The sequence below is a fragment of the Limanda limanda genome, chromosome 8, assembly GCF_963576545.1.
Source record: "Limanda limanda chromosome 8, fLimLim1.1, whole genome shotgun sequence".
NCBI classification, from domain to species: domain Eukaryota; kingdom Metazoa; phylum Chordata; class Actinopteri; order Pleuronectiformes; family Pleuronectidae; genus Limanda; species Limanda limanda.
In genome coordinates, this window is record NC_083643.1 from 22,684,774 (window position 1) to 22,699,102 (window position 14,329).

At 42.0% G+C, this 14,329-nt stretch overlaps 1 protein-coding gene across 1 annotated transcript in view; it reads right to left on the reverse strand.

The window, feature by feature from the left end:
* The window catches only part of LOC133009208 (unconventional myosin-IXAa-like), a 107,823-nt gene extending 94,177 nt beyond the window's left edge, over nucleotides 1–13,646 (reverse strand). The window contains exon 1 of the mRNA XM_061076639.1: nucleotides 12,756–13,646. Coding sequence (XP_060932622.1) covers nucleotides 12,756–13,646 — 891 coding nt within the window. The remainder of the gene's footprint in view (nucleotides 1–12,755) is intronic.
* Between the last annotated feature and the right edge of the window lie 683 nt (nucleotides 13,647–14,329).

Consider the following 14,329-nt stretch of genomic DNA (forward strand, 5'->3'; position numbering starts at 1 on the left):
TTATCAAAAGATTGAATAATAGTGAAAATAATAATTAGTTTCATATCCAAAGTTACTGAGTAAATCTGAAATCCAAAAGAATCCTCAACTCTGTCTCACCAAAAAATTTGAACAATTATGTTACACTTGAACATGAGACAAGGACAGTTTGTGTAACGACTCTGCATTTTTCTACATGAGACATTCAAATATTGCTCCAAGGCACAGTAAAAATATTAGATATAAATAAGTGACAGGCACAGATACAAGACTGAGCAAACGGCAGAAATTTATTTTCCAGGCTGCAGAGAGCAAGAAAAGACAACTTGGCCGCCAATGTTGGGTTGAAGCTGGTCCAGGTCAACAACAGTATATGACCACAGAGCATTAGAGTGCACCGTGCGCAGCTGTCTGCAAGGATAAATACACACTGTTCTGAGATGTACTGAGCTTCCTGACAGAGTAAAGAGGGAATGCCGCAGAGAAAGACAGAGCGAGAAGGAGATGGGGATAATCCAGCAGGCAGATGTGTGGGAGCGCTTCGAAGAGGGCTCGCTGCCCAGAGGATACGCATTATAGGGATTCAAGCGCTAACAGGAACATGGAGGGCCCTGAGGTGGGCTACTTGGATATAGAAAATACACACCCACGATAGCTAGGAAACAGACGACCCCTTTGAGGTAAAGACGGCGGCTATTGTTATGAAGACTCATTCTGCTGCTGCTGGAGAAAAGCTGGGATTTAGACGAGCTCTGGAAACGCAATGCACAAAATCAGTCTGCACGAGAAGAGCCACGAGAGTCCAAAACTAGGACAGAGGGCTTTGCTCAACATGCTACACAGCCTGTTACTAAAACAAGAGAGGGTTGCTCGCTCAGTCATGTTAAAACTCCAGCATCTGCAAATGATGAATGAAAGCTAATGTAGCCATTCACTAGAAGGAGGCACTCCGTCGTGCAAAGGACCACAGTGATAAAACCAGCGTGTCCTTCCTCCGTAGAGACCAATCTTAATACTGCAGAGAGCTTTTGGACGTCTCATTGTGATTTAAACACCAAGACACACTCCTACTGCTGGGAGAGCTGGCTGAGAACACGTTCTGACAGGCGTGCACACACACAAACGCAGAGAGAGAGAGAGAGAGAGAGAGAGAGAGAGAGAGAGAGAGAGAGAGATCGAGCAGTGGAAGTAGTGCAGAACAGTGTTGTCCTCATTCAAGTGGGGATAAAAACAGCTCCCCTTCAAAACAGTCCTTCCTTGAGCGAAGGTGAAGTAAAAGGTACTTCCTCTGCCAAACCACTAGCCTCGTCACAGGCATTACGTTTTTCAATTGGTCTGTCAGGTTCAGTGGGTTCACCCACGGCAGCCGTGGCACTTATGTACAGTAAATGTGTCTGTATGTCCAGGCTACAGGGAATTTAAAGCTTTACCGAGTAGCTCTCTTCAGTCCCAGGCTCTGTTGTGTCCGATAAAAGGTATCGAGCAGCTTCTCAAACCCAGACACACAATTTACATTACCCAGGCTTTTGTACACACAGACTTTTAAATCCAGGGGGGGCTGAGGCACTACCTGGAGCCATCTATCAGCTACTGTAGACAGGTCGTCTCCCTCAGGACCCGGTTAAGAGGAGGGGGGACATCTGGATGGGAACCATCTGGTGAGGGTGGGGAGGTCTTCTCAGCTACTTCTGCAGCAAGCAGGCAAGCCGGCAGGTCTTCTGGCCACACCAACAGAACAAAGACAGGCTGTAGTCCGGCCCCTGTGGACCCTCAGTCCCCTGACACGGCACCACACAGCTGGGGTCAGTCTCAAAGCCTGAGTGCACCTTCAGGAGGATTTGACGCAGGGATACATGATTCAAGCTCCCCTATCGACACGTCTAAATCAAGGATGGGCTGCCTTTACTCTTCAAATGACAATAACTTAAACACAAATCAATTACACAATAACACAACATTTTTAGCATAGAAATAGTTTTAAGATTATTTCAACATTTATTGACAGGAAAGCACTGCAGACCCCTCGTCGCTGGCATGCGTCCATCAGCAGCTGCAGCACCTTTGAAAAAACGACCTTGAACGAGACAAGACCCTAAATCCACTGAATCTGAATGTATCCAAAATGTTGAGATAAATAACGGCTGTTTCCAATGCAGACTATGAGCTCTCTGGAAAATCCCAGCGTTTCTTTCAAATTTATGAGTCTGCGTAGAAGTCTGTCCAATTTACATGAGAGTCAAAGATGCTTTTCTTTTCTTCCAGACTCATCACTCAATTCCAATTTAGTGGTCCTCCTCTATTTATGAGGATCCAACAGCAGGTCAGGTATCTTGTGTTTTCTTAGCTTGTACAAATACATGCAGTCCGATGAGCTGAGGGACGTTTGAACCTCGATGACTTGAAGAGAAACCAGCTGAAGAAGTTTAGATCTTAAAGATGTATTGTGAATATCCTAAAATAACTTAATTTACTGCTCTCATTTATGTGCTGTGCTTTATAAGATTAACTGTTCACACTGTGACCTCCGTGATCGGGAGTCTTGAAGTTCATTATGAGGTCACACTACATGACTGACTGACCACAGGGGGATTACACAATACACCATCTTTCACCATCCCCCCGACCGGTCCTCCAACTACATCTAACCTCTAACACACACAAGTAGGGACATGGTGAATTCATGAACACAGTGTTAACATGTCCCTCACACAGATGGCTATTGCTGTATTTCCCTGGTTATAGAAATGCTGTGTAAAATATTAGTGGGGGGACCTCACTGCTACACGCACCTTAACGCCCTTCACCTGATCCTGTGCTCTGATTGGCTTGAGGAGGCTGGCCATGTCCCTTATGGTTGTCTTGTACAACGTACCTAAGGTCACATTACATTTCTCAGCTGAACATTGCTCTGGTAGTTACAGGTTTCTAGCTCTTTTTGTCACCAAATAGCAACAACAACAAAAAACCTACACCCCTATGAAACCACATTTATGACCACTAGATCCCGATTTTAAATTTGGATCTGCATGGAATTGTAAACACTCCTCCATAACATTCCCTAAACATACCTATTTTTCATTTTTATTAATAATCGAACATTATTCCAAAAAAACGCAAAATCGACAAAAATGTATTTGTGTTTGTTTTAGTGGTCAGACATAGATTCACAAATTCTCAGCTATGGTATCTGGACTGGCAAGCCCATCTTTCTTTCCTTTATGTCAACCGATTAGATTGATCTCACCATTATAGAGTCAATTTATCTTTTATTAAACAAAATGTAAAAGATATATGATCAAGCTAAATATATTTAGATGAGCTATCAAGTTTGCATGAAATTTGCAACATGATTAGAGATGAACATTGACTGATTGACTAATTGGCTGCAAAAAAAGCATCTGAGATCCGATGACTGCTGACCAGAATACACACAATGGCCACAGGAGCCACGTCCTTCCCATCAGCGTGCCAGCTGTCTTCCCGTCTGCAATGTCCCGCTGTACAGTCAGATCTCCCCTGTCACCTGGCTCTAATGGCAGCTCACATTACACACGGCTGCACTTACTGACCATCTGCGGTGCGTTATTAAAGACTAGAAATGATTCTAGTGAGCCATCTTATAAAGAACTGTGATGATGATACGAGCGTGATGTAAGGTTTTACGGTCTGTTCTGCTGTATTTCTGACAAGATGCACACTGTGGTCCAGTGGCTACAAATGCAGCACTGTTGCCAATAGGTCACATGGAAACAGCAACCGACGAGTCCGTAAAGGTTGTCACTCAAGACAATACAGCTGAGTGTGCTCAGTCCCAGTGAGTCAGCTAACTGACAAACGCAAAAACACGTACTCACGCACATATGCGCACACACACGCTACTGTGTCCTTACAAGAAGAGCCACCGAGTCGCAAAGAATCACTTTCTCCACTGCTGCAGTAAAGGTCACGACCATAAGCTGGCAGTTTGTGTACATGTAAATGTGTGTAGATGTGCGTGCAAAAGGGGTTTGCAAATTTACAAAATGCTCTTTATGACAAAATGCAAGTGGGACTAGGTTGTATGGTTAAAACAGGAAGAAAGGGAAGACAATATTATTATTGTTGATAATCATGTTCAAGTAAAAACACTAAAGATGAGTATGCTTCAGCTCCTTTGTTGTTAGGATTTGTTTCCTTTCTTCAAAATGTGCTTTAAACTGAGCAGGTTACAAGTCACATGGAGACATCAGCTGAGACTCTTGGAAGAATTCTGCACATTTTCACACTTTGTCGATGAAACACTGAATAAATTCAACACAAAAATAACAGAAAAGAATGAGGTAATTTTATCATCTGCATGCATTGTTTGTTTGTTTGTTGTTAGCAGAACACAAACACAACTGATCAGATTACCACGAAACTTGGTAGACGGATGCATTAGGTTAGGTAAACCCCATTAACCTTTGGTTCTGATCCAAACCTTTTTTTTTTTTTGTGTGTGTGAATTTCTCAAGGAATATCGCAACCAAAAATAATTGTGGGTCCAGAAAATGATCCAGAGTTTGTGAATAACATTTTTATTAGGGGGTGATCTTTATTGAGTTACTATACTGTAACAAATACTCCTTTCAGGTATACAGAATGGATATTTTGTCGCGTTTAGTGTGAGCAGTGTGCAGAACAGTTTTGTGTACATGGTTTATGTATCTGATCTTAATACATGTTAATGCAATATGGTAATAAAGTAAGTTCTGGCAGAGGTATGTGCTCTTTTCAAGCCTTTTTATTTCAAAATTTGAATAATCACCGCCTGTAGCCCTAATAATATTTATTTTGGTTGATATCATATTACAGCAAGATTACACCCAAAATACTTCATACTACAATACTATAAACCAGATATAACTTTTTCAGTCAGGTTTTAATTAGTTTAATTGGAATTACAAAATTTAGTAAGATAAATATGTTACTAAGATAATAAACAGCCCTAACTATTAACAGCTTTCCTGCATTTATACTTCTTCACATGTTTTCAGTGAACTGTTGAAAAAAAGATGTTTCCCCTTACAGAGTGTGCTGATAAAAATAGTCTCTTAATCTAATCAGAAATAAAGTGATATTGTAGCCAGAAGCAGCTGAGCATATTGGTGCAGCTCTAGAATGTAGTGAGACGAAGAGCAGGCCGCATTCAAAATTTATGGAAAAATTAAAACAACAAAGTAGAAACTGCAAAACGGAAACAATTAGAGAAAGATTTTTGAGAGATGGCTTCCAGCAGTGGAAAATAATAGCTGAGCATTAATATGGATATCAAGTGTTGGGTTATGTGACAGTTTAAGGATGATATTTTGCAAAAAGAACAAGAAAATATAGTCTAAAGCAAGTAAATCTCTGCTTGTTTGTCGTGTTCATGTTCTGCCATGAGCTAGTTGTATGTATTATCTTGTATGTGTGTGGTATTATTTGTATGTCTCTTGCAGTGTAGGAGTGAGACTGGTCCGCACTGGATAAATTAATGACCTCCGCCTGCGGTGCTGTTGACCTTGTGCTCGGCGTTAACCCGATTGGAAGCACAGGGCTGACGGCCACACCGCTCTGGTCAATTCATCGCACAGGCACGAACAGGAGAGAGGTGAAGAAGTGGAGGGAAAGAAGAGCATGGCAACACATGTAGCATCTGCATCCAACTGCCTGCAAACAAACCATTTTATTTTTACCTTCAAACCTTCATAAAGAGCGTGTTTGGTTTCCCCAAAGAAAAGAGAAGCTTTCTGCCTGAGTGACTCAGAGAACACACTGCGTGCCGACTCGGTTCACATTTAAATGTTGTCAGTCAAACGTGGTGCCCGCAAGACTTAAAATAACTTATTTAAAATATTTATGAAGATTAAAAAAAAAAAAAATCACTTGCTTGCAGGTTCCCCTCCCCCCCCCATTCATCCAGTTGGCAGTAAGCCTCTTAAGTGAATCCGAAAATAATGATTTATCTTCCTCTACAGGCTCTTTTACAAATGTCCTCAAAATAAGGTCCAACCACCGAGACGTTGCTCATAAATTGTCACTCTTAATCAACACCAACTTTCTATTGCTGGTAAATGTGTGTGAGTTATAGTCGAACTCTAGATGATTTATTTTTGTCATTAGGGCCCGAGCACTGACTTCAAAGGTCAGATGAGACCCTATTGAAATTGTAATGATTATTTTGTCTGTGTTTTTAACTGATGTACACAGTAACCCAATTCCTTAATTTGCACAGTTTTCTTACATTTCTTACACTTTTTTTTCAAGGTTAGACTCCTTCACATCTCTTACTTCTCAGCTGTGGTATCTGGATTTAAAAGCCCATATTCTTTCCCATTTGAGTCAACAGAATAGATTATGGCAACAATTAATGATTATTTCTATTATTGACTGATCTCATGATTATATTAGAAATGTATCGTTTGATAAACAAAATATCAAAGAAATGTGCCCATCGCTATTTCAGATTCAGATCCTAAATCAATAAAGAGTGATGTAAAATAGAGAATTTAGGATTGAAACATCACAATGAAAGAGCTGGAGCAAGTACATGTTTTGGCTTTTTACATGAAGAAATGACTGAAACCATTAAATTATTAAACGGGAATGTCACTCAGTGCGCATACCTCCGCCAAGGCCCAACAGTCTCAATCAAGCTGCATCACATTGCACATAGATATCAGTTCCCATGGGTTTGATTTTATCCATCAAAATAAAAGTACATGTTATACAAAAATTCTGGATCAGCGCCCTAATGCCTATCCACACCAAAATAATTGAGAATTTCAGTTTCGCAGTTCATTTCAGGAAAGTTTTGTATAATATTTGGATCCTTGTGTTGGATCGATAATTTCACACATAGCTTTCAAAAAACCTAAAAAAAAGGAGATCTAAACAAAATTTTGTGTTTCCATATCCAAATTAACGGAAGTACTACATAATATGTTTTCAGTTAATGTAAGCATGGAGGCGCTGAAGATAAGTGTGTTGTCCAAAATCACAAATTTGGGGTTTATATCTGTACAGATGACATACAACCATCTTTAAAAATTAGCAAGGAAAATGCGATATTTGTTGAAAATTTAAAGAATAATATCCAAGTAGCCTGCCCAACTATTTAGATGAAACATTCTGACTGCAACTAAAAAAAGAGCACGTCCATTTAGAGGGCAGACAAGAGTAGATGGAGTCACTTATAGAGATAGTAGTTTTATACAGGGAGACAAAAAGGAGCTGGCAGCTTCTAATCAAATCGGGGGAACCAGTAAATTGACCATAATTGTAATGATTCTTCCAGTCTGGCATGAATTTGTAATCTATCTAAGCCCCACTGACCTCATATTTTCAGCCCGACTCTGCCTCAGGGCCAACACTCAAATGCCACAGAGCCTCTGTGCAGCAGCGGCAGCATCTGACCAGAGGGAATGGTTTTGTAATTGGCATTACAACTTGTGAGAGCCAAAGAATTTGACTTGTCCGGCTCTGCAGCCTTGTGCCTTGGCCGGCGGTAAACGTCTTTATGCCCCAGAGAGTTTTCATCCCGCAGAAACATGTCAGGCATTCGCAGCAGCCTGTAATACAGCTGGTGTTCATATGATTCATACGGGGCATTAATGTGGACGTCATGTTCAGCTGTCGGTGAGAGCCGGGGAATAGTATGCAGAAAAACAGTTCATGCAAAAAATTTGCCATTTTACAGGGGAGAGATCTCTTCTGTAGTTGTCAGAATGAAAAATGAAGACTTTTTGTACGGACCAAACAAGCAAGAAATATCACAGTGATCATTAATGAGCAGGAGAGGTGCAGGTGCCTGGATATAATTATTTATAAATTGAGAGAGTCTGTTTGTTTGTCACACCTTGGTAAGACAGGTGACTGATGGGGAAGTGATAACACAGGACACAGTAATCCCCCCCCCCACACACACACACACACAAACCACTGTACAGTATCTAGTTCCTCAGAGACCAGTGTTCCCCTATCTGTGCTGTTATCAAGAACAAACCTTTTCAGTTCTCGCAAACCGCTGTCACCTCAGGCATCTGAGTCCCGACAGGTTTTCGTTCAGTCACCTCTGTTAAATCATCACCTGCAGAGAAGTGCAACTGTGGCCATGTGACAGTCAGGGTCAACCACAGCTGGGCTGAAGCTACCAGTCATTTTCAACACACATATCGATGGTTTGTTATCATGCAACAGATTCCTCACTATATGAAGAAGAAGAACACCAAAGTTTAGGTTTTGTCTGACAATGTTGAATAAAATGAGGTTTTAACAAAGGCCCGAAGCAATTTATTCTTTACGTGACGAGAGTGAAAACCTTAAAGCAGCTGCACTCGTAGCTTTCTATCCCCAGAACAGCAAGGAGGTCTAAAAGGTGATTCACGTTTTCCAGATGACAAACCATATATTCAACTGTCCGTACAACAGCCTCATTTCACTGTATAGAGCTCCACATGAGACCCACATGGTGTCAACATGCACAGCTGCATGCTGACAGGACATTCCCATACGTCCTGACAGGAAGCTGAACAAAATGGCATCCAGGAAACAACAAAGCGTTTGGTATACGGCTCACAGATTCATCAGGCTGAGGAAAACATTGTGCCCTTGAATCCATCTGACATGGTTTACCAGACGTGAAATTCGCAATGAATTTCCATAATCCATTATTGATTTATAATCCAGGACGGATTAGGCAACATTCCATTACTTTTTTCCTCCCCCATCAATGCAGATTTTGGACACCACAGAAATAAATCCCATTTCTAGATCACAATATATATATATAAGAGTCATATGTGGTAAATCCAGGGCTAAATATAGGTTCCCCTGCATGAAGAGGCATTCCAGTTTCAGACGGACATTCTGTAATCCATTTCATGCCTTGTCTCATAAACTGACATTCCACCGCCTGAGAAATAACCTGCAGACTTCTCCTCAGATTTCATCAGGCTTTTTTCACTTCCTTTCTACAATCATCGTGTCTAATTCACAACATATGAATAACAGTCAGCTTGGCCAGGGGTCTCATTTATAAAACAGTGTGTAGGATTCTTACTAAAAGTGTACGCAAGCACAAAAATCGGAAATCGCATAAGCAAAAGACAATTCCGATTTATAAAACCGTGCGCACGCACACCTGAACGCAATGTTCACTTTATAGATCCCCGGTCCACCTGGAAACGTTCGTACGTGGATCTGCCTCTAAATCCGCCCTCCACACGCCCACTTTCAACCATAAATGGTCAATGCAAAGCACGGCTTGAATATCAAATTATGCTGCTGACCAATGGCTTCCCACTGTGAGTCCTGACGGAGTCAAGGCATCAAGCGATGTGAAGAGGAAGTGAAACTTTCTGACAATGACATTGAGGTGTTTGTTATTGAGGTGGAGGTGAAGAGCAACTTTATGGGACAGCAGTGATGTCACTAATAAAGAAAATACACTGATACTCTGCCGCTGCTGCTGAGGAGATCAGAAATTGCTGAACCCTCGCTTCCTCCTCGTCTTTCCATATTATCCAAGATATTATTAATAAAACCTATTAATGACTCAGCACTGTAACTCCGCTATTAAATCGAATCTGAAAGACATTTGCTTTAAGTTGTTTTATATATTTTTAAATTAAAAGGCTCCTGTGGAGCAGATATGTCGCACGAGCAAAACTAAGCTGTTGGTTTTAATGTAAATGATGAATTGGATCAATAATCTGGCTTCGGTTCAACACTGCGTCGCCACTTTCCCGTCTCCAAAACATTTGTACGCATGGGTCAGAGTTTGCGTGTAAGTACGCAGATTTTCCCGTCAAGTTTGTTTTTATAAATCCCAACGTTTGCGTGAGAAGTGGCGTACGCACGTTTCAGGCCCCATTTTGTGCGTATGCAATAGGGGTGGGAAATTGGCAAAAATGTGACGATTCAATAGTATTGCGATATTTGGACTACGATTCAATAGTATTGCGATTCTGCGATATATTGCGATACTGCAAGTATTGCGATTCGATTCTGCGATATGTTGCGATACTGCAAGTATTGCGATTCGATTCTGCGATATATTGTGATTCATGTCCCCCATATTATTCAAAGGCATTACAAAAAATTAGGAAAATAAGACTGCTCACCTCACTTCAAATGTCACATTTAATTCTGTGAACAACATTGTCTTCTACACATTAACTGAAGTGCAAAAACTAAGAAAGGGTAGTGCAAAAACTTTGTCCTTGAACATCAGGAGACAGGACCTTTGTAATTATTTTCTGAATAGGAGACCTCTCACAGCTGAGCTCCCAGCACATAACTTACAATTATTTAAATACAATACAGTAACATAAAGCAGACATAATAGAGTAACATAAACCTGAGAATAATCATATAAATAAGAGTAACCTAGAGCTTCAATCAAATTGAGAAAAATAAACAAATGTGTACTACTAGAGTCCAGTCCAGTTGGCTGAATGTTAAATTAATTTGGGAATATTGTCATTTTTGTTCAGAAAAAGGAGTTGGTCAACATGCTCAGATGTTAAAGTGCTCCTCTGGGCTGTTACTATATCTCCTGCAGTGGAGAACATCCTTTCCGCATACACACTAGGTGTCTTTTAAACTCTGAAACTCTCCTCGTCATGCTTTGCCAGCCAGGGGTTGTTACATATATAATTGTAAAAAAAAAAAAAAAAAATTTTAAAATTGCAATACTTTGTGCTACAGTATCGATAGTATCGCGGGCGCAAAATATCGCGATACTGAACAGAATCGATTTTTTCCCCCACCACTAGTACGCAACGGTTATAAATGAGACCTCTGAGCTTGTTGCAATAACAAATGCAGAGACATTCAAGTGATTGAATAAAAAAATTCAAAAAAATACGTACAATTTTTTAGCACTTAAATGGCACTTTCTTGATTCTTGTTGTTCTGGGTCTGTACCCTCGGGGTTGAATGCACTTATTGTAATTTGCTTTGGATAAAAGCATCAGCTAAATGAAATGTAATGTAATGTAATGTAATGCTCCGGAAGCCTCATTCAGTTTGTGATAGGGATGCACAGATATGGAAATTCTTGGCCGATACCGATGATTAAAACATATACAGCAGCACGTGCTTGTGCAAATAGGTGGCTCTTATTTTCTTCTGGTGATTTCTTCTATTTTTAAAGTGACCATTAAATGGACCATGTCATATAGTGATTGATTATGGTGATTTAATGACTGGTGATGGCGTTTGTTCTGTACTGTAATAAGACGTAAGCTGGAAGCTTTTTACTTTGAAGTTTATCATTGCATGACCATTCACAAGCAAAATAATGGTCACAGGAAAAACTTATTTTAAGCATATATTTGGCGCTTTTAATTGCCTTTGATTGATAGGAAGAAGAGCAAAGGAAGACAGAGAGACAAGATTTATGATAGGCCAATGATCTTGGCTGTGCAGACATAGCTGAGCCGTTTGGTTCTAATACATCGGCATGATGCAGCTTAAACATAGGCATTTGATACAAATCGGGCTTGGGTTGTTCTCTCTTATAGTGCTGGGGCTTCTGATCTTCAAGAAAAATGAGCAAACCGCTTTACAAAAACCGAACGCTCCTTTGATAGACTGGTCGATAATGATCAGATCGAATGGAGAGAAGACCAGCGCTCCAATCCAAAATTTCACTGCAAAACTGGAAGAAGAAATGAGACGCCGAAACATTTCACTGAAAAAAAATTTCATTGCAAAAATTGCAGAACTGGAAGAAGAAATGAAAAGGAAGAGAAGAACAGACTTCTAATCAATAATTGCAATGATAAAATCGCAGAAGCCCAGTTTCCCTAACACCCAAGATACCGGAAATAGTGATTCCTCAACGTTGCAATCCAGGCTGGCAGGAGCATGCCTCACGCTGCTTTTCTTTATCCAACATCACAAGTTATTGGGAAAAGGCTTGTGAGGATTGCCAAAGGCAGGGGGGTGACCTGGCAGTTGTTGTGGATATGGAGGACCAGAAATTCTTGACCAGCCTGACATCAATATAAACAGAATAATGCTAGCAAGGTTTTCCATGCAGCCTGGATCGGATTGCGAGACGAGAAAAATGAGAGCACTTATGTGTGGGTCATTTCTGGAGAGAAGGGGAGCCTAACAACACTATGTCCCCTTGGGACCTCGAACAAAAACGACAAGACTGTGTTGGCATTGCACCACCCGAGGACATTGAAGTGGAAAACTGTTTTTTCAACTGGGATGACATTAATTGTCTTGGCGGCCGGCACTATGTGTGTGAAAGTAAGGTTGTCTCATTATCCAGTCCCAATAGATATTGAGAAGGCCAAATTGAGACTAGACAAGTCGCTGCATCAACTACCGTGGGCTCAATGACATCACTAATGGTGCCCCCCCCCCTAAAAAAAAATAGGGACCACTAATCCACGTAGCTGATGATATGGAATAATCCAGATGGGAAGCATACCAACTTGTGTAAGGAAATCCGTTTATGTACTGTTTAGAGGGTTAATTTTGTCTCTTTTCAACCAGATGGCCTCTAGAAGTTACAACACTTCACAAAATAAATGTGGACATACTGTAAATCAGAAACATTAAGTTCCCTTCCTGCCTATCAATTAGGCATTTCTGTTTGCTCTAACTGAGGACAGAGCAGAAACTATGGAACAGGAACTAAATCAATACACAAGTTTCCCTGGAACAAACCTCAGGTAGTTAACAAGAGAGGCTCTCAGTGTGCATACTACTGCGGGATTATGTTTACCAAGCTGCAGATGCTGTGAGTTTGTTACCTCTAACACTGGCCCAGCTCCCAGGATGATCTGCTCCACCCCGCTGGCGAACCCCTTCTGGCTGAGGGCCGTCAGGTGATGAATGAGGAAGTTAGTGCTCTGGGTCTTTCCAGACCCACTTTCACCAGAAATGACAATGCACTGGTTCTTTCTTCGCTGCAGCATTGCATGATACGCCACATCCGCTACAGCGTAAATGTGGGGTTCCAGCTTCCCCAGAGCATGGTTGTCGTACAATTTGACATATTTAGGATTGTAGATTGGCAGGAACTGGAACGGGTTAATCACAATAAGAATACTCCCAATGTAAGTGTAGATCTTCTCCTGCCGGAAACGCGCACGAAGGCTTTCCAAAATGGCGCGCTCAGTTAGCTCTGGGAGAGAGCACAGGTCGGACGGAGGGTTGCTCCCTGCAGGCTGGGGGAGGAAACCCCTTTCTACCATGCGCCGGCGCTCCTCAGTCACCCTCAGCCACATCTGCAGGCTGCCCCCATAGTGAATAGATCCATCTAGGTTCTTCTCCCGCAGGAGGAAGCGGTAGTCTTCGCCGCTGCCCAGACCGCTGCGATTCTCCAGTGCACTTCGTGGCCACAACATCATCCGCTGGACAGGGCAGTCACAGGGATTCAGGATCCATTCCTCCCCACCAAACTCCTTCACCTCAGCCAACACGTAGCATTTGGTACGCTCCAGGTGCAACCGCTCGATGAGGCACTCGATGGCTTCAGCAGCTGTGGTATTCTTGCGGGCGCTGACGGGGCAATAGATTGTGCCCTCAGCCAGGGTGCCTGGGTAGACGCGAAGACTGAACTCCTGGTCTTCCAGGCGCCGCCGCATGCTGCCACTAGCGGTGGCCATGGCGTAGCTGGAGCCGCCATCTTGTAAGCTCATGTTGGCGCAGCCGGTCCCATCAGCAAACCCCTTTTTCAGCCTGGAGGAGTGACTCAGGACATCTCAACTGGAGGAGCACAGAAAGAGAAATGGAGAGAGAGATGGGAAAAAGGGGAAAAGAAGGATAGAAAATGGTTAAACATTGAAGCAAAACTACAGAACAACAAGGGTTCAAAGGAGGAATTAGTGGTTTCAAACATCAGCCCATGTCACCACAGCCCTGGGCTTTTCCAGTACATCGAGTTAGAACAGGGTCAGAAGAGTCACAGCGATTTTCATCTGTCCCATGACAGAGCAGGACGACTCAATGGTCTTCCTGTTTCTGATCGTAAAGGGATCCACTATCACACGATCACAATCGCCACAATAGAGGAGCATGAGAAGGAGTCAAAGAGGGAGACATGACCTGATAGCTATTTAAAACAATGAGGAACAGTAGCTGCTTCATGAATTTAAAGGCTACCGGCCACAGCTTATCAGCGCCACATACCCTCTGTGTGTGTGTGTGTGTGTGTGTGCGCACTCATGTGATAATCCAAGGACTCCAGCAGTGTGCCAAGATTAACAGCTGCCACCTCCCACACAAAAGTAGCTGTAATGAGAGTACAATGGAGTAATTCAGCACTTCCCTGTTGATAGTGGACACAGCACTCCATTTCTGTCTGTCTCTCACACACACACAC